At 48.5% G+C, this 23,238-nt stretch overlaps 8 protein-coding genes and 2 non-coding genes across 10 annotated transcripts; 3 read left to right on the plus strand and 7 right to left on the minus strand. All coding sequences in view use genetic code 12, as the record gives it.

Moving 5' to 3' along the window:
* Positions 1 to 2,039: 2,039 nt before the first annotated feature.
* On the plus strand, positions 2,040 to 3,857 carry SFL2 (Sfl2p; the record flags this gene model as incomplete). The annotated part of the gene is made up of 1 exon (XM_029036330.2): positions 2,040 to 3,857. The coding sequence occupies one exon, from the start codon at positions 2,040 to 2,042 to the stop codon at positions 3,855 to 3,857; it is 1,818 nt and encodes a 605-aa protein (XP_028889221.2).
* Positions 3,858 to 8,851: 4,994 nt separating this feature from the next.
* Positions 8,852 to 9,439, minus strand: CJI96_0005334 (uncharacterized protein; the record flags this gene model as incomplete). The annotated part of the gene is made up of 1 exon (XM_029036331.2): positions 8,852 to 9,439. One exon carries the CDS (start codon positions 9,437 to 9,439, stop codon positions 8,852 to 8,854), a length of 588 nt encoding a protein of 195 aa, XP_028889222.2.
* Positions 9,440 to 9,524: 85 nt separating this feature from the next.
* CJI96_0005335 lies at positions 9,525 to 9,595 on the minus strand. Its single transcript has one exon. It is a non-coding gene; the product is annotated as a tRNA-Gly (tRNA).
* Positions 9,596 to 9,606: 11 nt separating this feature from the next.
* Positions 9,607 to 9,678, minus strand: CJI96_0005336. Its single transcript has one exon. It is a non-coding gene; the product is annotated as a tRNA-Asp (tRNA).
* A 961-nt stretch (positions 9,679 to 10,639) lies between these two features.
* CJI96_0005337 (uncharacterized protein) lies at positions 10,640 to 11,464 on the plus strand (the record flags this gene model as incomplete). Its single annotated transcript, XM_029036332.2, has 1 exon — positions 10,640 to 11,464. The coding sequence occupies one exon, from the start codon at positions 10,640 to 10,642 to the stop codon at positions 11,462 to 11,464; it is 825 nt and encodes a 274-aa protein (XP_028889223.2).
* Positions 11,465 to 11,538: 74 nt separating this feature from the next.
* On the minus strand, positions 11,539 to 12,020 carry CJI96_0005338 (uncharacterized protein; the record flags this gene model as incomplete). The annotated part of the gene is made up of 2 exons (XM_029036333.2): positions 11,539 to 11,933; positions 11,981 to 12,020. 2 exons carry the CDS (start codon positions 12,018 to 12,020, stop codon positions 11,539 to 11,541), a joined length of 435 nt encoding a protein of 144 aa, XP_028889224.1.
* A 4,270-nt stretch (positions 12,021 to 16,290) lies between these two features.
* Positions 16,291 to 17,034, plus strand: CJI96_0005339 (uncharacterized protein; the record flags this gene model as incomplete). Its single annotated transcript, XM_029036334.2, has 1 exon — positions 16,291 to 17,034. The coding sequence occupies one exon, from the start codon at positions 16,291 to 16,293 to the stop codon at positions 17,032 to 17,034; it is 744 nt and encodes a 247-aa protein (XP_028889225.2).
* Positions 17,035 to 17,373: 339 nt separating this feature from the next.
* On the minus strand, positions 17,374 to 19,122 carry PUT2 (1-pyrroline-5-carboxylate dehydrogenase; the record flags this gene model as incomplete). Its single annotated transcript, XM_029036335.2, has 1 exon — positions 17,374 to 19,122. The coding sequence occupies one exon, from the start codon at positions 19,120 to 19,122 to the stop codon at positions 17,374 to 17,376; it is 1,749 nt and encodes a 582-aa protein (XP_028889226.2).
* A 753-nt stretch (positions 19,123 to 19,875) lies between these two features.
* Positions 19,876 to 20,925, minus strand: CJI96_0005341 (uncharacterized protein; the record flags this gene model as incomplete). The annotated part of the gene is made up of 1 exon (XM_029036336.2): positions 19,876 to 20,925. One exon carries the CDS (start codon positions 20,923 to 20,925, stop codon positions 19,876 to 19,878), a length of 1,050 nt encoding a protein of 349 aa, XP_028889227.2.
* Positions 20,926 to 21,371: 446 nt separating this feature from the next.
* CJI96_0005342 (uncharacterized protein) lies at positions 21,372 to 22,475 on the minus strand (the record flags this gene model as incomplete). Its single annotated transcript, XM_029036337.2, has 1 exon — positions 21,372 to 22,475. One exon carries the CDS (start codon positions 22,473 to 22,475, stop codon positions 21,372 to 21,374), a length of 1,104 nt encoding a protein of 367 aa, XP_028889228.1.
* Positions 22,476 to 23,238: the final 763 nt, after the last annotated feature.

A 23,238-nucleotide genomic window follows, 5' to 3' on the forward strand; every position in this document is an offset into this window, starting at 1 on the left:
AAGGGTGTAGAGGAGGAAGGAAATAGAGACAGCGCTCGCCCTGGAGCAAATTGTGTACATTCTGAAGTGATCATTCGATGATTGACCGACCAAAGTTTAGTTTCAACAGGGCGTTTAGTCAAACCGACCACTTGCAATTTGAGTGTTCTTGATGTCAGTTGATGCCTCAGCTTTGGGTGCCAATGGTCATTTTCTGGTCTTTGTTTACATCCAAGAAAAATAGAATTAGCTCAATTGACTTACTTGGTCAGCTTGACTTTCTCGCTGCTTCACTCCCTCGCTGCTCTGTTTCTTCCTGGTTGCGCCTTGAAACCTCGCCCTGGGCAGGATGGCCTGATTGTCGATCGCCAGGTCGATCTTGTCCAAGCCCCAGCATTAGGCATTGCAGCGGGCAACGGCCCCTGGCGCCCACCACAGGAAAGCCGAATAATAGACCTTTGGGGGCAAGCCGCCATGTCTCACTCCGGAGTTTAGAAGCGCCCGGGTGACGGTGACTGTGACGGTAGTGGTTGATTGAGTTTGGCGAGAAAGTGTAAAGCGTGTAGCTAGAAGTGTAAGTGTGACGAGGACAATGTCTGGTTGATTCGAGATGGGCGAGAAAGTGGTGCCACTGTCAGTTGTTGAAGAGAAGGTGTCTAGAGGTTAGTGCAGGTGGAGGCCGTTTAGAGAAGACAGTCCGGGCGTAGAGTAAGCTCGCTGGAAAAGATCGCAGCGAGGTTTAGGAGAGAAAAGCAAAGAGAAAGCTAGGGTGAAGGTGGTCACTCGGGGCCGGCGGTCAGTCGGTGAGCACCGTGGAAAATCATGGAGCCTCCAGAGCCCCTAGAGCCACTTGAGCCCTCAGAAGCCTCGTCGCACGTTGCCCTGGCTCGAAGCTTTGGCCCCGCAAGCAAGTGAAGGAAGCAAAAGAAGCAGCGAAGAAATTCATCGAAAAAAGTCAGCCTACAAGGCCGCCAGGGGCTACAGCACGCTCGAGGAGACTCTTGGGGCCCCTGGCGGCTTCGGCGCCGGAGCCTGGCAAGCTAACCACTTTGTTTGCTTTGCTTCGCCGGCTTGTGTAGTGGCCTGCCTTTGTTGCCTGGGGCTGCTCTGGGGCACTGGCTGGGCTTGGGGGGGTCTGGGGCGATCGCGAAGTGAACCCTGCCTGCGGAATAATGGCAGCGAGAGCGCTGAGGCAGCCAGGCAGGTAAAGTCTGGAGGCAATCCTGGAGGCAATCCTGGAGGCAGGCGTGAGAGCAGGGTGTGGGTCGTGGGGCGGGCGCTGGGGGCACTGAGAGAAACAGAAGGAGACGGCCAACAAAGGACAGAGGATCGCTGTGCTTAGAGTGGGCGCCTGCCAGGGAAGGCAAAGACGAGGATCTGTGTTGCGGGAGGCCCCAGTGAGGGAATCCACAAGCGTCCACTTGCATGGGGCGTTACGTTAAAGGACGCAGCACTGTTGGGGTGTGTGCCGAACATGCGTGGGTGGCCGCGTCAGGGCTGCGTCATGTCTGCACGCGCCTTGCAGAGTGCCATGCAAGTGGGACAATGCCCGGCGCTGTCTGTCTGCACTCCCGCACTGCGCAAGCTGACGCACCTCACAAATCTCTCGAGCCGAATCTTAGCCAGAAAAAAAAACCACATATAATAAAAAGAAACCTTCCTTTGCAGCCCCATTTCTATGGGGCTTCTTCCACCTTCTTCTTTTTCTTCCTAATTCTTTTGAATCCATCCACAAACCCACCATCCCAACAGTACCCAAAATCATAAAAGCCGTATTTTCATCTCCACCTCCCATCTCCCTCCTCACCCTCAGTACTCCAGAATCGAAACGATCCCACATCCTCAAGCAACTTCGCCATCCCTACAACTCCAATCTCCTTACACCTTCCTTGTCCCACCCCCGGCTCCGTGGGCCAGGCAGCAGCCAAATTGAATATACACATTTTTAACCCCGGTCTAACGAACTCGTTGACCCAAAATTCCCAACATTTGATATCCCACTTCGCCTTCGAAGTCGCCTCCATCCTCCATCGCCACCAGTATCATCAAAACATTCATCCATGACTTCGAAGCAGGATCCCCCCGTCAAGAAAAACGCCTTCGTGCACAAGCTCTACGGGATGCTCAACAACCCAAAGTTGGCCCATCTCATCTGGTGGACTGGAAAGGAAGACAGCAACACGTTTGCCCTCTATCCCAGCAAGGAGTTCGCCGACGCGCTCCTGGACTACTTCAAGCACGGCAACGTGGCGTCGTTTGTTCGTCAGTTGCACATGTACGGCTTCCACAAGATCCTGGACCCGCTGCTGGCGTACCACGACAAGGACCTGCCCGTGTGGGAGTTTCGGCACCTGCTGGGCAAGTTTCGCAAGAACGACGAGCTGCTATTGGTGTACATCAAGCGGCGGTCCTCGTCGAACCTGCGCAACTCGCTGTTAGTCGAAGGCAGCGAGCCCCTGCTGTTTGACGCTGGCGGGACCCCGGCCATGAGTGCTGCTGCTGGTGCTGCTGCGTCCTCGTCGAATCCCGTCCACCAGTACTATAACAGGCCCAGCTACCACTACTATTACGCTGTGCCGGGCCAGTGGCCGCAGGCAAACCACCCAAACCACCCGGCGACGTTGGCCCAGCACCATCCTCAGCAGCATCCTCCTACACAGCCTCAGCATCCCCAGCATCCTCAGCATCCTCAGCATCCTCAGGCGTACCTCGTGGGCCCTCTGCATCCCCAGCATCTTCAGCATCTCCAGCACCTCCCGCCTCAGCATCTGCACCTCCACCTTCAACACATCCCCCAGCAAATGCCGCTTCCGTACCAGCAACCGCCCGGCCAGAAGCCGCTCCCGCCTCATAATCTACTGCAGCAGCACGGTGTTATGCTCCCGCCTCCCACGCCCAAGAACCACGAAAAGCTCCCGTCAACTGCTCACTTGCCGTCTCCTCGGAAACAGCCCGACTCTCCGTCGACCAGGGCGCCGCTGCTCCCAACGTACGCTGCCCCAGCAGACCACGAGCAGCGCTCATCTTCGGCAGCGTCAACTCCACAGTTCAGAAAACCCTGGGAGCTGGCGGCAGAGGCTGAGCAGAGACCTCGGTACCCGTCGCTCTTGCTCGATCCATTGGCCTCCAATGCTCATCACAGAAACTCAGAAGCGATCAAGCTACCGCCTTTGGTGCCCCGAGATCAGCTTAGTCCAGCGCTCGGGCAGCCCCCTACCGCTTCAGCTGCGCCCACCACATCAACTGCGCCAGCAGTACCAGCTACCCCAGTAGCCTCAACAGCCACTTCGGCTCCTCCATCGTCCTCCACCCCCACCGGCTCCCTTCCTGCTCCTTCCACATCGATGTCTTCTGTTCCCATTCGCAAATTTGTCTACGATAAGCTACGTCCGCTGCTCATAGAGCTCCACTCGACTTCGCTTCCGCCAGTCGGGTCTGTCACCAGCACGTCGTCAGCGCCTAACAGCCTCAGTCTGGCCTCCACAACCCCCACGCGATCTTCACTAGTCGGATCCCATTTCGACTCGATTGGGTCAGGGCTGGGGTCGATCTTTTCGGGAGCGTCGTCCATCTCCTCGCTTTCTAGCGGCAACCGTCTGTCGTTTGGGTCGATTTCCTACGAGGAGCGCAAGACGTCGCTCGTGGCGCCCCATGAGCGGCCGCTGTCGCCGCAAGTTAGCGGCACAGGCACAGTTTCTACGATTGAAGAGGATAAAAAAGGCGAGGAGGCCTTCAGCACGCCTGGAACGCCACTTTTCAAGGCCAAGGTGTCGTACTTGCTTGACTCAGGCAATGGCGTTAAGAGACAGAAGAGCGAGGTAGAAGACGACAAAGAGGCACAGGAGACGAAGCGGGCGGCCGTGAAGAACTCAACATGATGAAATGAACAGCTTCTCTTCTCGGCATAAGGCGGTTGGATGCGTCCATTGAGTCGTCTTGGCTCCCTAGGCTCATCTGTACGTGTGCGTGGTAGCCCAACATCAAGCCAGATTGTCGATTTTTCTGCCTGCCTGACAGTCGCACGACGAAGTAATGTGGCAGCGAACGACAAAAAGAGAAGGGGAAGAAGATGAGAGCCAGGTTCTAGAGCCCAGAGCCCGTGGAGTAGTGCCTGCGTCGCCAAGGGCCAACGACGAAACGACGAAACGACGAGGGCACTTCTATTTTGTAGAGGCAGACGATTACGTTTAGCGCCGCAAAGAAGAACCCGATGATCTTTTCCAGACGTAGCGAACGCTGCAGAAGCACGGGCGAAGAAGTTACCTTGAACAAGAAAAAGAAAGTTGTGGGCAGAGTGGCGTGATTTCTGATGTGTCTCGCAGCAGATACTTTGTGAAAGTGGGTGCGAGCGCTAATGTGCTCTGCATCACGGCTTCTTCGGCACAGGCAGGCAGACCCACGGCGCTAACGCCGCCGAGGCCTGGGCTGCGTCAAAAAGAAGAAGTCAGACACCCACCAAGAGAAGAGCGGGAGATTCACACGGCCCCAAAAAGGAAAAAAGATAAAAAGCAGACGATGGTCAGTTCACTACAAACATAATATAACACAAAAGAAAAGCGTACCGTACGCTTATCGAGACAAGGCAGCACCATTATTATTTATGTGCACTGTGGGCCGGCGGCGCCAGGCCAGGTGAAATTCTGCCAGCTGCCAGGCCGAATTTTCTGGCCGGCGCAACCGAGTGATTTTTTATTTTTGTTGGCCCCAGATAATATTCACTTCAGTTCGCGCAAATATTTTCCCGGCGGCCCCGCCCGTCTTTACCACTATTCTTCAGTTCCGAGAGTTGTATAATTTAATTAGTGATATTTATTATTGATCCGAGCGTCCTGGTGGAAGTGACGCAACAAACAGCGTGTAGATAATGCCAGCGTAGAAACAGACAGCGAGGTAAGTGTCAAATGGAAGTCTCCAGTGGTATTGCAGTGGGTGAAAAAAAAAAAATTACGAATGGTCCCTCGCTGACAGAAACGCCTTGTTGGCTTCGCTGGCTTCTGTCACCAGATCTACAGATGATGTCTACAGATGATGTCAAGCAAAGTACATAAAAGGAACCCGGACGAGGAATTGAGCAATGGAGAGTCAAACCACCCAAATCGTGCAAATTCAAGTGCCGATGATGTTTGAGTGTGGGGTAATTTGCAGCCAGGTGTCATGAATTCATGGTATCGTTTTTTCCAGGGTCTCGAAATGGGTGCAAAAAAAAACAAGAAGACAAAAAAGTAATGAAGAAAAGCGTCCTCAAGCAGAGTGGTGTGTGGGGGCCATGACGTCGAGCCAGTGCAGAGAAGAAAGAAGAAAGAAGAAGAAGAAAGAAAGAAGAAAGAGAAGTCGAAGAAAAGCAATTGGATTTGACCCTGAGACTTTGGAAGACGACCTGACTGAACTTAGCAGAGCTGGCAAGTTCAGTGGGCTCAGTTTCGCTGGTCTCAGTAGATACGGTATATTCAGTGGACTTGATGGCGAGAAAGTTTGGTTTTCTTAGGTTGAATTTTGGCAGAAGGCGAAAGCAAACATTGCAGGCTGAAATGACCCGTGAAAGGTCGGTGGGGGCAAGTCGGGGTTCCAGAGAGTATTTTTATTTATTTTTATTTTTTTTTCTCGCTAGTCATTAGAGTAGGCGAGAATCGATTGAGTCCTTGTGCTCGAACGCAGCTTGTTGTGAGCGTTTGCAGCCACTCAGAGCTCGTGGTCTCAGCACCCCATCGAAAGCAATCGATAGCCTCGAGAATCACCAAAGAGAATCGACATTTTCAAAAAGTGTAGACGAGCGGGCGGTAGCGCCAAAGAAACATGGGCAGGCCGAAGCGTCACTCAAGGCTTCGTGCAGCGTTCGTCAAGTGCAAACGAGACAAGGCAAACAAACGCGGAGGGCAGCCAAGCTGAGGGCTGGCGGCAGCCCAACTTTCCTTTGCGGGGCGTCTTCGTTGTGATCACAGAAGGCCTCCATGTCGTTTCTCCTCTCTGATCTCCTGAAAAGGGTGGCTCCGGAGTTCCGTGGAGGTAGCACAGCGGGTGTTGCGAGGCCCCCTGCCATTTAGACCAAAGCACAAAACAGCGGCTTTTTGGCCAGAGGCAAAGTTTAGCCTGGGATTTACGCGGCCAGCATCCACAGAGAAGCTTTTCTGGCCACAAAAAAAAATCGCCCTGTGTTGTTAGCATTGTGTAATGGTGAGGGCTCGTTCCAGGGAAGCTGGAGCTTTCAACAAGATGGGCGTTGGGCTGTTTCGCAGCCATCCAATGTACCCTCTGTGCTCCACAGAAGGTGCCCCACGATAAGCAGTGCAACAAAGAGTTTCCCCTGGCTTTCCATTGCTCCCAACCCGGCTCTGGCTCCTGTGAAAAATAAAAGAAAATAGAAAAGATAAACTAAAAAAAAACGAATCCCTTGCCGCTTCTATAACCGCCTTGCGCCGTCGGCAATCACTAACCTACTCGCCGATTCCCATCCCCCCGTCCCCCAGCTGCCTGCAAGCGCTGGCTGTGGGCGACTGACTTGTCGTAATTGTGTCTTAGCGGGTGTCAGCGTCTTGAATTTATCGGCGGGAACAAAAAGGGCGTCGAAGAGGGCGGCAGAAGCAAAAGCAAATGCCGGTTCTGTGCTTGCTGCCCCTCAAATGCTCCTGCCCATCTTCATTGCCTAACCATCTGGCGTGGGCACAATGTGCTTTCGCTGTAGCGGTTATGAAGGCCGCCTTTGGCTACTGACAGAAGCAGAAAAAAAAAGGTGGTTTGAAGCAGCACCAGCATGGAGCCGATTCTGGCTGCTTGAAGCGTCAGCAGGTTCAGTGTGCTGATTATTCTCCAAGATTCTTCTTGTTCATACGTTTTTTTTATTCATATATTTGCATGTATTCGAGTTCTTTTCCACTTGGCGCACTTGTTATTTCTCAGGTGTCAGCTCTGCCCAAAACCACAAGGCTGGTTTATGCGCTTTGCGTCCTCCCTAGCAAGCGAATGAATGCCTCCAGGATCTTCGATTTTGTGCTGTATCCCTCCCTGCGCCAGCCTGCCGCTGACGACGCAGAGATTCGTATAATTTGCGTTTTTTCCCTTTGCAGTAGGTGGGAGCCAGCAGCCAACTTTTGAAGAATTCTTCAAGTGCCACTAGCTCCTGGCCTAGAAGCACCTTGCTCACCTGCCACTGCACCCACCTTTCGCTTGGTTGTTGCGTGGCTTGAGAGCGTGCTCGGTTGAAACCGCCTGCTCTCATAACCCACACAATGGTGCGCTTAGCTGGTGAAGGGTGCGAGCGCCCCGCAGGTTCGTAACCGGGAGGGAGCGGCGCCTGTGAGAGAGCGCTTGAGAGCGGCATGTGGTTGTCACAATCATTTGTGGGTATTGCTGGCTGCAAGAGGAGAGCGAAAATGGCTGCGAAGTGGCCCCAAAATGGCCTCAAAGTGGCCTCAAAATGGCCTCAAAGTGGCTCCAAAGTGTTATACTGGACTGGTGCTGAGAATGGCCATTATCTTGTGGTGTGATTCCGTTCCACTTGGTCCATTGTGCTAGGGATCCCTTCTGAGCTTCCCGAAAGGCCCTCACGAGGCACAGAAGCAAAAAGAAACAGCCAACGACGAGGCTCATTCAGAGAGGTCTTTGTACCATAGTCGCTTTGCTCTGGTCAGGTATCACGTAAACCGACAAACCTTCGTACCAAAATGCCTGGGGTCTGGGGGTCTCTTGCTTCCAAAAAAAAGGTGCTTGTAGATAAGGCCAGAATGCAAACACGGAACCACTCAACAAGAGGGTTAAGCCTCCATCTTCCTTGCGTCGACACAATAGTGAAGACGTCCCTGCTAGCTTTAGGTTTCCCCTAGGTTTCTTGTGTTTGTTCAAATTTCTTAGGCTTCCCTGGGATATCCTAGATTTCCACAAATTTCATCCTTTTTCTCCACAACCTAGACTTCGCCTACACCACAATGGATGCAGTGCACTTTGGTTGTTGTTGCAAATCCACCCTATTGTGTGCACAAGAATCAAACCTCACTTCCCGTTGATGTCGGATTCACAGGGTGATGCATTCGAGGAAAGAACCTTTGTGATGTTTGACCATTATGCCTGTTTCTCTGTTCGTCTCGATCCCCATTCTCCCTTCGCTCCGTGCCCATTTAGAAAATACTCCCCCCCCTCTCTCTCTTCGCTCTTCACAATGTCCAGACGAGAACATTGTTGAGCTTGCTCGCGGCACGCTAATTGGAATAAGGGCATTGTTGCCGCTGCTGCTGCCGCTGCTGCTAAACCCGAAGTGGGTGGAAGGGTGGTGGCCACTTTTGCGCCGCTGGTTCCTGGGAATTGTTGTAGATCGTGGACCCTGACAACTCTTGGCCTGCCGGAATTTCTTCTCTGCACCGACGTAATGTGAATAAACTTCGATATGGGACACTTGGAGCGCAACCTGCTGATCGTGAATTGGGAGGCCCGTGCTTTAGTGGTGAAAATCCTCCGTGAGGATGCCACAGCACTAAACAAAGCCATTGTTGAATCCAAGTGGCACACAGGGTCCCCGTCACATTCATGCGAGAGATTTCCAACACGAAGCAATGGTTCTATTTTTTTCTTTTTTTTATTTTTGTATTTTTTTTTGCTTTTGTGTGTGTGTGTGTGGGTGCAGCATGTGGGCTGCCTACTTGAATGCTCTATTGTACCACTATTGGATTGTTCTTTGGTATATTTCAACCAAGTACCTATAAACGACAAAACAAAATAGAAAAAAGAGCTCCAAGGACATCAGCAGAGGAACCGGGTTCGGCTCCAGATTCCCCTACTGTTTCTGTTGACAACTCTGGCTCTACACTACACATATGCATCATTCGTCTTACTCCCCTAAAAACTACCCATCCTTAAAACTACCCACGATCACAACTACCCGCCATTAAAACGGCCTTTTACTCAATTTGGTGGCCTTTTTGGTACTTCGCTGTGCCCGCTGCTGCTGCTCTTCCTCACCTTCCGAGTCGACTTCATCTCGACTTCGACTTGTCGCCGTCTTCTCCTTCTCTGACTGTTTCTTCTCTTTCTCAGGCTGCTGCTTCTTCAATTCTCCTAGAAAATGGCTCCTTTTTTTTTGCACTTTCCCTGAAGCTGAGCTCCTTTCCTTATTTGCAACTTTGCCTCGACTGTCGTTTCTTAACTTATTTATCAATGCGCTCATGGCCTTTGAGCCTGCTTGGTTCTGTCGACTCTCTTGAAGTTTCAATTTCTGTGGATCTTTCTCCGGATTGACGAAATCGCCAACGGTCTTTTGCTCCTCCTCGTCGTTCTCAAGCTCAAAGAGGCCCTTTCCGCCAGAGAGGATCGGGAGATTGAGGAAATCGTGGTCTGAAGCTTCATTTGTTTGTCGGCTCGAATCTTTCGGTAGCCAGCCGGCAACCAAACTGCTGGACTCGTTGAGGGCAAGCTGAAATTTAAGCTGGAACGCTTCTTTTTCCTTTATTTCCTTTCGTCTGTTCACTTTGGACATGTGATGGGAGTAGAAGCGGTTCTTTGGTTATGTAGATGCTCATCTCGCGAAGTGGTATTGTGGAGAGGGGGAGGGTGCAAAAAAATGCGCAAGCCCGGAATCGAACCGGGGGCCCAACGATGGCAACGTTGGATTTTACCACTAAACCACTTGCGCGAAAGGAAAAGCTCCGAGACGGGGAATTGAACCCCGGTCTACCACGCGACAAGCGGTAATTCTAGCCACTAAACTATCTCGGACTCGATTGATGGTGTGCGCATTGGCTACTTAATTATGTTGTAGTTTGTACTATATGCAGGTCAAGACACCAGACTTCTTTCTGGGCTCTTTTTTGACGCCTACACCATTTGTGAAAGCTAGTGCATTTATTAAATGTTTTTAGGCTCTTTTTTGGCCCATGTAAGCCTTATTTTGCCCGCTTTCCTTACTTCTTATTTGCTTTACGACTAGTTTCAGCTTATCCTCTAAGCAAGTAAGCAGAAACAGGCTGCTACTTCTGAAAAGATTCAAGAACACTAAAGAACTGTGAAACGATTTCTTGAGAGCCCTGCATCGGAAACGGGTCAATTCTTCAAGTGGCCCAGTGATCTATCGCAGCCAGAATCAGATCCGAGATGCAAATGGACTCCAGAACCCGTACGCGACCGGGAGACAGTCGTAGCACGTTGAAGAGTAAAAGAAAAAAAAATATATATCTGAAGTTTCTCTGGCAGAAGCTTTTGAAACTTAGCAGAGAGAGTTAGCTCTGTTTGTGCCTGGCGAAGATCGTACAACCGAGCTCCACTAGTCGGAATAGCCTTGAAGAACAACATAGATACGCTAAATTTGAGTCTAAATGATCCTGACACCTTGTTTTTACTTCTGGTTACTGAGACCAAAATTTAAATCCTAAAAAGCTCTTAGTTTACATTAATGCGACATCCTGTCAGAATGGTTGCAAAACAGTGAAGCGAAGCAAGCACTCCTCACAACACCCAACTACACAAATGAGATAAAAATTCCACAACATGAATCTTTCGTATTCTCAAACACACTCCATCATCGTCCCCATACCCGTAGCAACTAAACTTTCCGAATCTTTTCTCTTTTTCCTACCCCTCGCTTAACCCACCTTATCTCATTGCAACTTCGCACATTTCCGAGTCTACAAACTACCTTCCATGTTCTCACCCTAAGCCCGCTAGCCATTGCCTTTTTTACATGCCCACCATCGTCGTGTTCCACAACCTGCTGCTAGTCGGGTGTCTTGTGGCAGCAGCGCTTCGACTCCACTTCACAGCTCGCCACTTGAAAATCATCGTGGTGGAGGCTCTAGAGACATCGCTTACTCGGCAACCGTACTGTGGCATCAGCACAATCTCCAACGGGAAGCTCCATCATCGAGAGTTCATGCAGAGAGCATTGTTGCAAGGCGTATTGGCGAGATCGGTGACGTACCTCGACTCAATTCACATTTCTGAGTGCTCTGCTCTGCGGCATCCCGAATTTCCCAATGCTCAACACATTTTTCGGGCCAGAGTTGGGCTGCCAAATCAATTCTTTGCATTGGTATACCACCCGCAAGAGCTTCTACGCTCGCTTCGCCTGTCGCTTTCGCAGGATCCTCTGGTGACGTTTCTCTCGGTGGTAGACCCCTCGTCTGTGGGCGCCATACAAGCAGACTGCTACATAATCTTTACGCCTGGAGAGAACAACAACAAGAGAGACAATTTGGATATGGCTGCTCACTCGTCCTTATGCTCTGTGGAGCTCGTCCAGCGCCACAGAAGAGCACAAATGCCACCGATGTTGTGGCTCCCATCCTTCAAAGCAGCGACCCAGATGTTCGACGCTATATTCACCAGTGCTATTTCGCCAACTTCAAAGGGAGTCAACGTAGACATACATGCTATCAATTTGAACATCGACGAGAACAAGTTCGCGTCACGGTACGACTTGAACCACGGCTTGAAGGCGTGTGACTATGTGCTTCAGCTCGTGGATTCCCTCGCCACATCTCTTGGCTTGGTCTCCGTTCATCTATAAAATTCTGAGCAGGATTAAAAAGTCCTCTCTCGATTCACACGTTAACGCATCTAACACTCGACAATGACCGTGCGCTATACCGGGAGGGTGTCTAGGCCGGCCACACGGTTGATGTAGGGTTCTATGAGAGGATGTCTCAATAAAGCACCTACCACAGGGATGTTTCTCAAAAACTGGACGATGGTGCCCAAGAAGTCGCCAAATAAGGAGAGGATGCCCACGCCCTCCACAATAAAGCCAATGAAGGAGTGTTTGAACAAAATGAGAGTGATTCCGCCAAAAAAGAAGATCGTAGGTTTGATTTTCGTGGGCCTCGCAAAAAAATATATGGTTCTTGTCGGACCGATGATCAAGACGACTCCAATGACAAACAAAATGTTGCCAATAGCCAAAAGACTCGAGTCAAAGAAGGCCAAGATCCCAAGAAGAAAAAAAACCACTCCTGCTGCGGTAGACACCACGCCGTACTCTGCGGTTAGAAAAAACATGTTTCGGTAGTACTTGCGGATTACATACTCTGGCGCTCAGTGAGCCACATCGTGGAATCGAAAAGCATGGTGAAGGTGAGTGGATGTGGAGGAGACGTGAATGAGAGGAAAATACACAGTGTGTGAGGTGGCACACGTGACCGCGATGGTGTTAGACAGGCCTACGCAACGAGGCCACTTTCGATGTGGGATGCAAAGGAATCAGGAATTCTTGAAAGAATAGGGAAGGAGCTCTTTTTCTCATACACAGATTCCCGGATGGAACTAATGCGAATTTGTTGCAAAAGGAGGATGTTCAAGAGTATAAGCCTCATCACTACAAAATACCGTTCATACACTGTGATCCAAAGCCAGATTGTCCCATAAAAATATCAAAGAAGAGCTATGGGCGGTAATATACCGGCTTACCATATAACAGGGAAGAGGGATTTACAGGAGAATGTCAGATATCGGAGCCTTCTTACCATGAAACCTGAATCGCGTCATGAAAATTGCTCATGACTTTCACGTTGTTGGGTTTTTATTTCCATCTGGATCATAAGCCGCTCGTCGAAGACGATATTGCACTGCTGTGCGTATGAGGGCCACTCGCAATGTTGGACATTCGGTTTGGGAGGGTTATGTGCTGTATTAGAACCCCCCGCCATACGAATCTATAAGTTCACTTGCTGCTTTTGGAAAATTACGACGTGACGCATTCATAGAAGGGTTCCCGAACTTTCTCAGCAAGGAAACTGCAAGCTAGTAGACACGTCCTTGAAGCCGGCTGCTCAAAATCTGTCGACGCTGATTCTTTGATAAAGAATCTCAACCTCATATTCTCTCTCCTGAACTCATGACTTTTGTTCTCGAATTACCATTAAAAGAATTGCAATCTTTTGACCCTACAAAATCAAAACTGAATTCTTGCTTTGTTATTTGCAAACATGATATTCATGACTACAACGGAGAGGATTTCTCGTGGGTGGATTTAAAGCACATCCCGTACTGCAAAGCGAGATATATGGACCATGTGACAAGGGCATTCAAATGTCAATATCATATCGTTACCGTATCGTTAGTCCATTTTTCCACGACTTCTCTCTTCAAGCAAAGCTCAAGAGGACCATTGAAAAAAGCAGATGTTGTCACTATAGGTCCAAAACTCATCTACATGGTCGTGGATCGAAGCATGCTCGCATCCACTGATCTGAATCCATCGGATATGGAAAAGCCTGTTGGAGGCTGCATGTTAGCATATGAGGGGTTTATATATCCGTCATTCTTCAGCCTATACGTCCCACACCTCGCACCACCAGGTGGGTTTTCCTGGGGGAAATTAGGACTTTTCCATGCTATCTTTCAAGGACACCAGGAATTCCAAAACTACCATGAGGAACACATAATTATTCCAGGAATGAAGATATCTTCTTTCTTTGAGTTTCATGTGACTACTGAAGAGACCTCACTAACATTCTCAAAGATAAGAGTTCATTGTCGCGAATACCTAACCAAAAAGAAGGCCGATGGATACTCTTGCCCGCTCATTCATGAGCACATCATCTATAGCTCAAATGAAGTTTATACTTTGGCGGCCAAACACGACACCATAGTCCTACCCTCGACAATGTTTTCCGGTGTGATTCCGATGCTCAATCCCACGAGTTGCAATGGTGATCTATACCGACAATATGACTTAACGTTTACCATGAATGTAGAGGGCCGCAACATATGTGAAAGGGCAACCGATCATGACCAGGTGACTATAGCGAAAGATTGTCGATCTTCGCTCCCGCGGCATCTTGTCAATTACAACGAAAGCCCTTCCTATAGAACTGGATACTTCTCCATAGCAGGAAAGTTTAATGTTTCTTCATTTAATCCCTTGAACAGTGGGAACAACTTCATTACGGAATTGATGATGAATGGAACGTACGATAGGAGATACGAAAGCCATGTTACTTTTTCATATAACAATCGTGTCACCGACGAAGTTTTCACTTTCACGATCGTCAAGTGGTGCTCCGGTGCATTTGTGAAAGCATTGGTGAAACCCACTTTCAAGTTCTCAAGGTTTCTTAGGGGTATTTATTGGGAGATGGTCTACCCCAAAAATACACCTTTAATAGTTTTCGAAGGGAGGAAACCATTTTGGTTGTACGGAGGCGTCTTATATCGCTATAAGAACGTTTCATATTCAATAAGACCATCTTTACTTCCACAAGTTCTCGAAAAGTACCAAAATAGCTTACATATGGAAAGCTGCTCGTTGAGTGGGATCGTCAAAAGTGCAGAAACCCTTAACGTTTGTGCGCTCTACATGAGGGCTAAGTACGTTACATCAATTAATTTTCCTGTGCCTGCGGGCTGTCGATTGGCTTTTCCCGGCATCAGCCTCAAAGATTTCGTCAGAATCTCGTTCGAGGTGTCAGCGCCAACTGAAGCCGCTAGTTGCACTTTAGGAGACGCGGTTTACGAGTTCGAGATCTCACGAATCGAAATTCTGGCAATCGAGATTATGGAATACTACTGCTGCACTACTTTACTTGAGTGCAAACAGCGTGCCACAAGGATACATGAAATAAATTGCACTTTTAAGGTTAGATGGAGCCCCCTGAAGACCCACGAAGACAAATACTCTATAAATCTACCAACCTCCCTTCTTAATTGCAAATTACCAAAATTAAAACCATTGTTTATATCAGAAAGGCTCAGAAGGTGGCATAAGCTCATTATCAAAGTATTCATACTGGCAAAAGTTGGAACGACTACAAATACAACGACTCTTTTCGTGGGGTTACCGTTCAATATGGGAGAGTTGAAAAGGCCTCTATAATAAATATCCGTCCCATTATCTGTGTCCCTTCACACTAAGATTGGTGGCATCCATGGTACTGCTCAATGCTTCAAGGCCATCGAACAATGATTTCCAAGCAGCATATTGGATTGTCCTCTTTCATACCCTTGAAAAATGAGTAAAGCCCTTTGAAGCTTCGATTGTGTCCACCAAAGGATTTTGAGTCACCAGGTACCAAAGAAATGGATTGCTATCATAAAACTTCAATGAAAAATAAATCAATCACACAGGTCAAGCAAGCGCCTATAACTCGAATACGGATCAAAGTGGCGGTCATTTCTGAAGCATCAAATGATTTGCGGATATTTTTGCCTACGTTCATTTTTACACTCGCCACTTAAGCTCACACGATGATCCTAACATGACACTTTAATTAAACGAAATTGACAATTTGGAATTTTGTACTAAGCTTCCTTTTCCACTGCTACTTGACGGACTTGAAGGGGACATTAATTCTTCCCAGAAATTCTTCCACTTTCTTTATTTAATCTCTCTCCCTCAAGAACTGGCAGAGTAAAAGGAGCATAGCAACCGCAAATGCCAGTGGTTTTTGCAGCCATTCTCAGTCGCGCTGGTATATCTTGACAGGCCTAAACTGCCTCCTCAAATGCTAGCATGAGCAGCAAGTTGAGTGAACAACCCCAAAGAAACTGGCACACAGTGAGACTAAGATCTTTCTAAAACAGTTCTGGAGATCTCTGGGCTAAAAAGAGGCTTTGAAAACACCTTCCAGTGAGCAGTGCTCTATCTTGCGACTGTCTATTACATCCATTTGCAGAGAATACTTGGCTCAAGTGGGCTTACATACTCGAGCAGAAGCTGCTAGCGGAATGGGAGCCTTACAAATGACGAACTTAAGTGTGTTGTATTCGAGTTCGCAAAAGCTGGTGATGTTCACCACTAGACCTAAAATTTTGAGAGCATCCAGATGCTGTAGGTAAGGTGGTTGAGGTAAACGTACCTTTATGTCGTTTCTTGAACTGAATCTCTACATCTCTTACACTAATGTTGGCCCTAGATATGGCCTGGTCTCTCTCAAAAAATGGCTGCGAAAAGCATCTCCCCACAGTGCAGCACTTCTATCCACCAAAGCCCAAATCCCCAGGTACCGTAAAGAAAGCATAAGCTCTCCAAATTCCTCATTTGATATCCATCAGACCATTTACGAGAATGCCACGATTCGCCTCATGCTTTTCATATGTTCCCACTTCGTTACCCTGTTTTTCGCTGCACCAGACACATCCACCATCTGGACCCACTTTAGAACAACTTTGACCCTATTTGATCCTTCTATGCTTTCAAACAACTCCATATCCCTATCTCATGATCACAACACAACCAACTACGCCTGATGTTTCGTGACTGAATTCCGTTGCTCCCATACTTCCTTGGCTCTTGTCATCGCATCACGTGCCCGTCACGCCCCGGCCCCGGATCCTTAGCTACTTCCAATCAACCCACTTCACCAATTCTCCTTCGATATCACCTCATCACATTCCTCCATGTCTAAGACAGATACCCATCACGCTCTCCCTGAAGACAAGCCGCCTCCAGACTTGCCGCCTCCTTCCTACCACGAGGCCATCAATTCGCCTGTTCCTGGATCTCTGTCTTCAGCACAGCCTTCAGCTCCCCCAAGACCTCCTCAAAGACCTCCTCAGCAGCCTCCAAGGCCCACGGTGGGCTCAAGCAGCAGCTCAAGGCCTCCACAAGGAATCAGCTACTCAAATAACCAAGGGCCTTTTGAATACCCAAAACGTTACCTCTGCAAGAAATGTAAGAATACGGGGTACAAGAAAGAGGGCCGAATGTGCTTGGACTGCTGGGGCCGCTTCTACTTGCCTACACACGCATACAACCCCAACCCGGACCTTCCGTTCAAGTATCCGAAGGGTTTTATTTGCGAGAAGTGCTACAATCGAGGCATCAAGGTGAAAAACGGCAAGACATGCAAAGACTGCTATGCTCGGTTTGCTCCTCGGAACAACTACACAATCAACCCTCCAGGAGTGAGTGGTCCGTTCATGGGCCCGCCTTCCCAGCCATTGGTGCTACCCCAGCCTCCGTTTATGCCTGGTGGGTTTCCGCCTGCGCCACAGATGCCTATGAGAGTGCCTCCAGGGGACCCACGATTGGGAGGAACTCTCTGTGGAAACTGCAGAGGTACTGGCCAGGTTTGGTTTTTCCTAGACTCTGAGTTGTGTCATGTTTGCGGTGGCTTGGGCAGAATATTGAACAAGTACTGAGGTCCTTTGTTATAGGGGCATTGCATCAACGACCGAGGATATAGGTAATGCTCAGAATATGAGTCCCATGCATGCTGAAGGCGATAGCACCAATATTTCAAGAAGGCAACATTGAGAGGTAGAGATCAGTTACAGTTTAATTCACAGCTTCAAGCTGCCCAATTGAGGAATTGGGCATAATCCACCTTTATATTTTACACTTTTACTTCGCAGACCACACTTTCAGACTCCTTTCATATGATATATAGGCAGACGCCACGTCTTTGCAACGATTTACGACGAATACCACTACATTTTAAAAATCCTCGAATGTCATGCGCAATTCCTTTATATGTACAATTAGTTGATGTTGGAGGGGTACTTGTAATCCTTCAACTCGTAAAAGTTCTCTTTAATGTTTCTCACAGAGACAAATCTGCCTAAGATGTTACCAGAACCGGCCTTGTCATTAGTACCAGACATTCTGCCACCACCGAACCATTGCTGGGCAACAACAGCACCAGTACATTTGTCGTTAATATAGAAGTTACCGGCAGAGTAGCGCAACTTCTCCTCAGCGAGCCTGATGGCCTCCCTGTCTCTAGCAAACACGGCACCAGTCAAACCGTACTGAGTAACGCCGTCGATCTTCTCCATGATCTTCTCATAGTCAGCGTCCTTGTAGACGTAGGCAGTGACAATTGGGCCGAAGAACTCTCTCTTTAAGAACTCGTGTTCTGGGTTGGTGGTCTGGATGAAAGTTGGCTGAACGAAGAATCCAGCTTGTTTGTCGGTTTCACCACCCTGGATGATGGTCAACTCTGGGTCCTTCTTGGCCTGCTCGAGAACACCTTGCAACTTGTTGAAGGATTGCTCATGGATCACAGGACCCATGAAGTTGTGCAAAGAGGCAGTGTCCGTCGTGGAACCAATGGTGATAGTTTCCATGGCAGACTTCAACTTGGACGAAAACTCCTCCCAAACAGATTCAGCCACGTAGAGTCTTGAGTTAGCAGAACACTTCTGGCCCTGAAACTCAAAAGCACCTCTTAAGGTAGACAAGACAGCATGGTCAAGAGATGCCGATGGGTGGATCAAGTGGAAGTTCTTACCACCAGTCTCACCCACGACACGTGGGTACTCTCTGTAAAGGTCCTTGGACAAGTTAGCACCGATCTGACCATAGAGTTTCTTGAACACCTGGGTGGAACCAGTAAAGTGCAAAGCAGAGAAGTCTGGGTGGTTGATGAGTTGCTGGGAGATTTCAACAGGTTCACCAGGAACAAAGTTGATGACGCCCTTTGGCAAGCCTGCCTCTTCCAAGATTGTCAAGAGAAGGTAGTTCGACAAGACGGCCGAGTTGGAAGGCTTCCACACAACAGTGTTACCCATCAACGCTGGAGCACCCACAAGATTACCAGCGATAGCTGTGAAGTTAAAAGGAGTGACAGCATACACGAAACCCTCCAAAGGTCTGTACTCAGCTCTGTTCCACACACCAGGGGCAGTCTCACAAGGCTGGGCCCTGTACATCTCTTCGGCGTACTTCACGTTGAACTTGAAGAAGTCAATGAGCTCAGCAACACAGTCAATTTCAGCCTGGAACACGTTCTTGCCCTGTCCAAGCATCGTGGCTGCCAACATGTCGTATCTGTACTTCGTGGAGATGAGGTCAGCAGCCTTCAAGAACACGCCAGCTCTGTCGGACCATGGCATACGGGCCCAGGCCTCCTTCGCCGCTTTTGAAGCCTTGATGGCCTCCTGAACGTCTTCAGCACTGGCGCTACTCACATTGGCCAATACCTGGCTGTGCTTAGCTGGGTTCACCTGCGAGAACGTGGGCCTGTCGTAGATTCTCTTGCCACCGACAATCACCGGAATGTCGATTGGGCCGTCAGCAAACTTCGTGAGGGAAGCACGCAAAAGATCCCAATCTTTCTGGTGGTCATAGGCAAAGTCCTTGACAGGCTCGTTGGTGATCGGAGGAACCTTAAACTGAGCCAACTGGGAGGCAGCCCTCACGGGCACTCTGGGCACAACACGAGCAGCAAGCGTCGCAGCAACGGGTCTGGCTCTGGCAACAATCCCACGGGCAGAACAACGGAGCATATTGAGCGATTTAAGAAAAGATGGATATGTAAAAGGCGATGGAAAAGTAGGGAACTCGGACTTTATATAGTCGCTGGGGAGTGTGTGTGGGGAGAGGGCAGGGAAGAGCGAGTGGATTGGCGCGGAAGCCGTTAGCGAGATTAGGACTTGGGGCAAGACACGCCGACGAGTTTGCAACCACTGTGGGGGAAGCAGAGGAAGCTAATTTGTGAGGGAGACGTCAACTTTTGGATTTCAAAGGACACAAAATAGAGGGAAAAACGCTGCGCAAGACATTGCAACCAACAAAGAATTCGAATTCATTCTCATGAAAAAAGTTGATGATTTTAGTTGGAGTGTGCTCTGGAAAGGTCGCACAGTAGACGATTATATATAGAGCTGTGCCTGGTGGAGATTCAAGAAAGTAGACAGACAATTCCAGGCACTTAAATTCAACATCAATGCAAAGTAGATGAGAATTATCAATTCTGACCCATGAACGCCACTACTTGGAAGGGCGCAGAAGCGTCAAAATCAGCCCATGTTGGCACTGCAGTGCTTATTTCCAGAGCTTAGCTGCTTCTCGCTGTATAGAATTCAATTTTCGATGATTAATGCTCCTTGGGTTCCTTCGTGAAAAAGATTCCAACTTGCGATGAGGTATGTCAGACGAAGCCAGCCTAGGAGACGCACCACACCCAGCAAGAGCAAGTCCTCAAAAAGCTGCCTTAATGTCAGTTAACTATGGGCCATCGCTGTAGCAAGCACGCAAGTCTACCTTCGGGCAGCTTCTTGCTTCTTTATTCTCTCGAGCAACGCATCCATCTTCTTATCAAAAACAACTGCGTTGGACTCAAACGCAGCTTGCTGCTGAGTGATGCTCTTGTCCACCTTGTCTATAGCCTCATCCCATTTCTTCATGTCCAAAGACATTTCACTCAACATCTTATCTAGAGCAGAAACACACTCAACGGCATGGCCACTCTCACTGTGCACATGATGTAGCGACTTGAGCCTGTTCAACATTAGAGGCACCGTGGAGTTGACCTTGTCGAATTCGGGCAACCGATCATAAAGAGCCGCCACTTTATGCTCAAAGTCTACTTGAAGCGCCACTGGCTCGTCACTCCCACTGGCAACCTGTGCGACTCTCTTTGCGGTAGCAAAATTTTCCATTTCCTTGCTGAGCAGCCTGATCTCCTCCTTCACCTTGTCAAGCTCAAACTCATGATCATACAAAACCGATACCCTCCTTGTTGCGTTGTTGATGGCGTTTCGAAGACTTGTGGGTGGCTCTTCAGCGGTGCCCACGAGCTGCTCGAGCTCAGCAATTCGTTTCTCGAGCTGTAGAACCTCATCTGGTTTCTTCGACTCAGATTCAGTCGTTGGTTTTTTCAACGCAGCATCTATGTTCTGAAAAAGCTCACCAACCGCCAACTCAATTCCACCTTCCTGACTTTCCAGCTTCCTGAGCTTCTCCAACACCTTCCCCAACTCTGTGATCTCCAGACTCTTGCCGTCCTTCTCTAACTCTTCAAGCTCAAACGCGATTCTGCTCATTTTTTGCTGCCGCGATTCATACAAACGCTGTACATTATACCCGCTATTGGCCAATTTCCGTGAAACATTCCCCAGGAAATCAACCAAGGTCAACTCGTCGCTGATCACAGAAGTCTCGTAGTTGGCAGCAGCGTCCTGGGCCAGAGCCAATGGATCACGTGCTATGCTTTCGTTGGACTCCTCCACCCTTGTAATGCCTGGCTCGCTTTCGACATCGCTTGTCTCAAAAACCTCAGGACCGTAATCTATCTCTGGTGAGTCCATAGCGTGTAGTGGTAAACAGCGCGCGGTTGGTGATGTATGGAGACTATGTATTATGTACAATGTGAGAAAGTGAACTTACTTAAATCTATGAGATTTTAATTGATTATATAACAAAGGATGGGTTACTCAATAGGTGATCTATGGGTACCTTTGTTCCTTCGCTTTTCGGGTCCTCAGGTTTAGTGTTCGCTTTCAGAGGAAATGGCTGCGAAATGCAAGTTCATAAAAGCAGAGCCAGTCAACCTCAGTTGATGATTAAAAATCGCACTCGAAATGCATTCATCCTTTGCTTATTAAATTTGTTGCCTCAAATGTGTATGGAATTTATGCTCTTCGATTGTATGCCATTGCCAATAAGGATGACTGCAAGAGTCAATGTAATGTTAACAACTTGTGAGCAGGCAAGAGCATTGTTTCTTCAGTGGCTGCTTCAAATTCAACGCCAATTACTTGGTGACAATTTGGACAACGTCCTCATCGTTCACGGGATGCTGCAAGCCACATTTCTGAGGAGAATGCTTTGCGCTAGAGCCCCACACTAAGGCATACTTGAACTGGTTCTTCATCTCCCTGTGAATGGCATCACACACCTGCAAAATGGTGGAATTTTCTCTCACCACCATTGGATCGTCAAAATTGGGCATGACTCCACGTCTTTTGGTGTAAAGCCTCACCAACCCCAATTTTCTCCAGATTTCCTCTTTCAAGTCGTCAATGCCCAATCCCAACTCACACGAGATCACCACAGTATTGGGTTCACGTGCAAGACGGTCGGTCTCCTCTAAAGAAACAGCGTCCACCTTGTTGTACACATAAAGGCACTTGATGTAGGAGATATGCTGATCATTGATAACGTCAATAAAGTCATCGACCGTGACATTTTCGTCCTTCACAAGCACATCTGCATTATGGATCTTGTAGTCTTTTAAGATAGCCGTGACCATCTTCTCATCGAGGTACTTTGGTGGCGTAATTGAGTTCAATTTCACACCTCCAGTTTTTTTGATTGTGAGAGAGATGTTTGGTCTCTCCTTGTTCAATCTTATGCCCATGGTCTCCAACTCGTTTTCTAGAATCTGTCTCTGTTCACCTCCCTTGGTCGCATCCAACACCATCAATATGAGGTCTGATGTTCTTGACACAGCAATCACCTGTCTTCCACGGCCCTTACCCTGAGAAGCAGCTTTGATGATACCTGGCAAATCGACTATCTGTACCTCTGCTCCGTTGTACTCAAGAATGCCTCCTACAGAGGTCAACGTCGTAAACTCGTAATTGGCAGCCTCAGACTTTGTGCTTGTCACCTGAGAGAGAAATGAAGATTTACCCACCGAGGGAAAACCAATAAGTGACACTCTAGCATCGCCGGCTTTGGCAATCTCAAACCCTTGTCCTCCCCCAGACGATGCTCCAGGCTGAGGCTCAAGAAGTTCTCTTCTGAGTCTAGCAAGCTTACCCTTCAAGAGACCAATATGGTACTCAGTAGCTTTATTTTTCTGAGTTCTTGAAAGCTCCTCCTGGATCTGGGCAATTTTTTCTAGCGCTCCCATGTTTCAGTTGGTCAGGTAGAAGTGGACTAGTAATGAGGAAGGTTTTTGAAGGCTCTGGTAGGTGTTGTACACCGGACAGACTAAGGTTGAAGGATGTGTCGATTTAGGCAAAAGAGGAAGGCATTAGACGAAGTTGATGACTTTGGGGGGCAATCCGCCAGCATCATAATGGTACGTAAACTTTTGATGCAAATTGCTTGGCCAGGTAGAGAATGTTGTGTGGTTCAGCCGTTTGGAACTTGCAGTAAGCACTGAGTGTTTGGATGTTTTCCAACCAGGAAAAAATCAGGACCTTCATGGTGAGATTCAAATTCCGCTTTAAAGGGTGTATGATTTGCTGTAGTTCAGTTTTGAGATTTTCAAAAACTGTGGTGCAATGCTTACTTTACTTATCGATAGAAATGGCTGCGAAACCTCTAGTTTTTGGCTTCGAGATCAGTGCCATCCTAGAGCAATGAATGCATAAGGTTCTCAATATGCTCTGAGCCTCGAATTCCACTTAATGATTGTTTATACTGCAAGTTGTAAACGCAATCGTCTTAAGTTCAAGGAGTTCATTCACGTTAAGCCTCAATCTGGTACAGCCGGTTGCGAAAACCACAAATCTTTCTCATTTGCAAGCAACACATCTTCGAGTGAGTAAGAAAAGTAAAAAGCTTTCATCCACAAATTATGGTAATGGAGCATTTAACTTCTAATGATAAAGGAATCATTAATATCATCCACTTCAACAGCTCTAACTCTTTGCTGCCACTGAACATTG

This window comes from Candidozyma auris, chromosome 7, assembly GCF_003013715.1.
Source record: "Candidozyma auris chromosome 7, complete sequence".
NCBI lineage: Eukaryota > Fungi > Ascomycota > Pichiomycetes > Serinales > Metschnikowiaceae > Candidozyma > Candidozyma auris.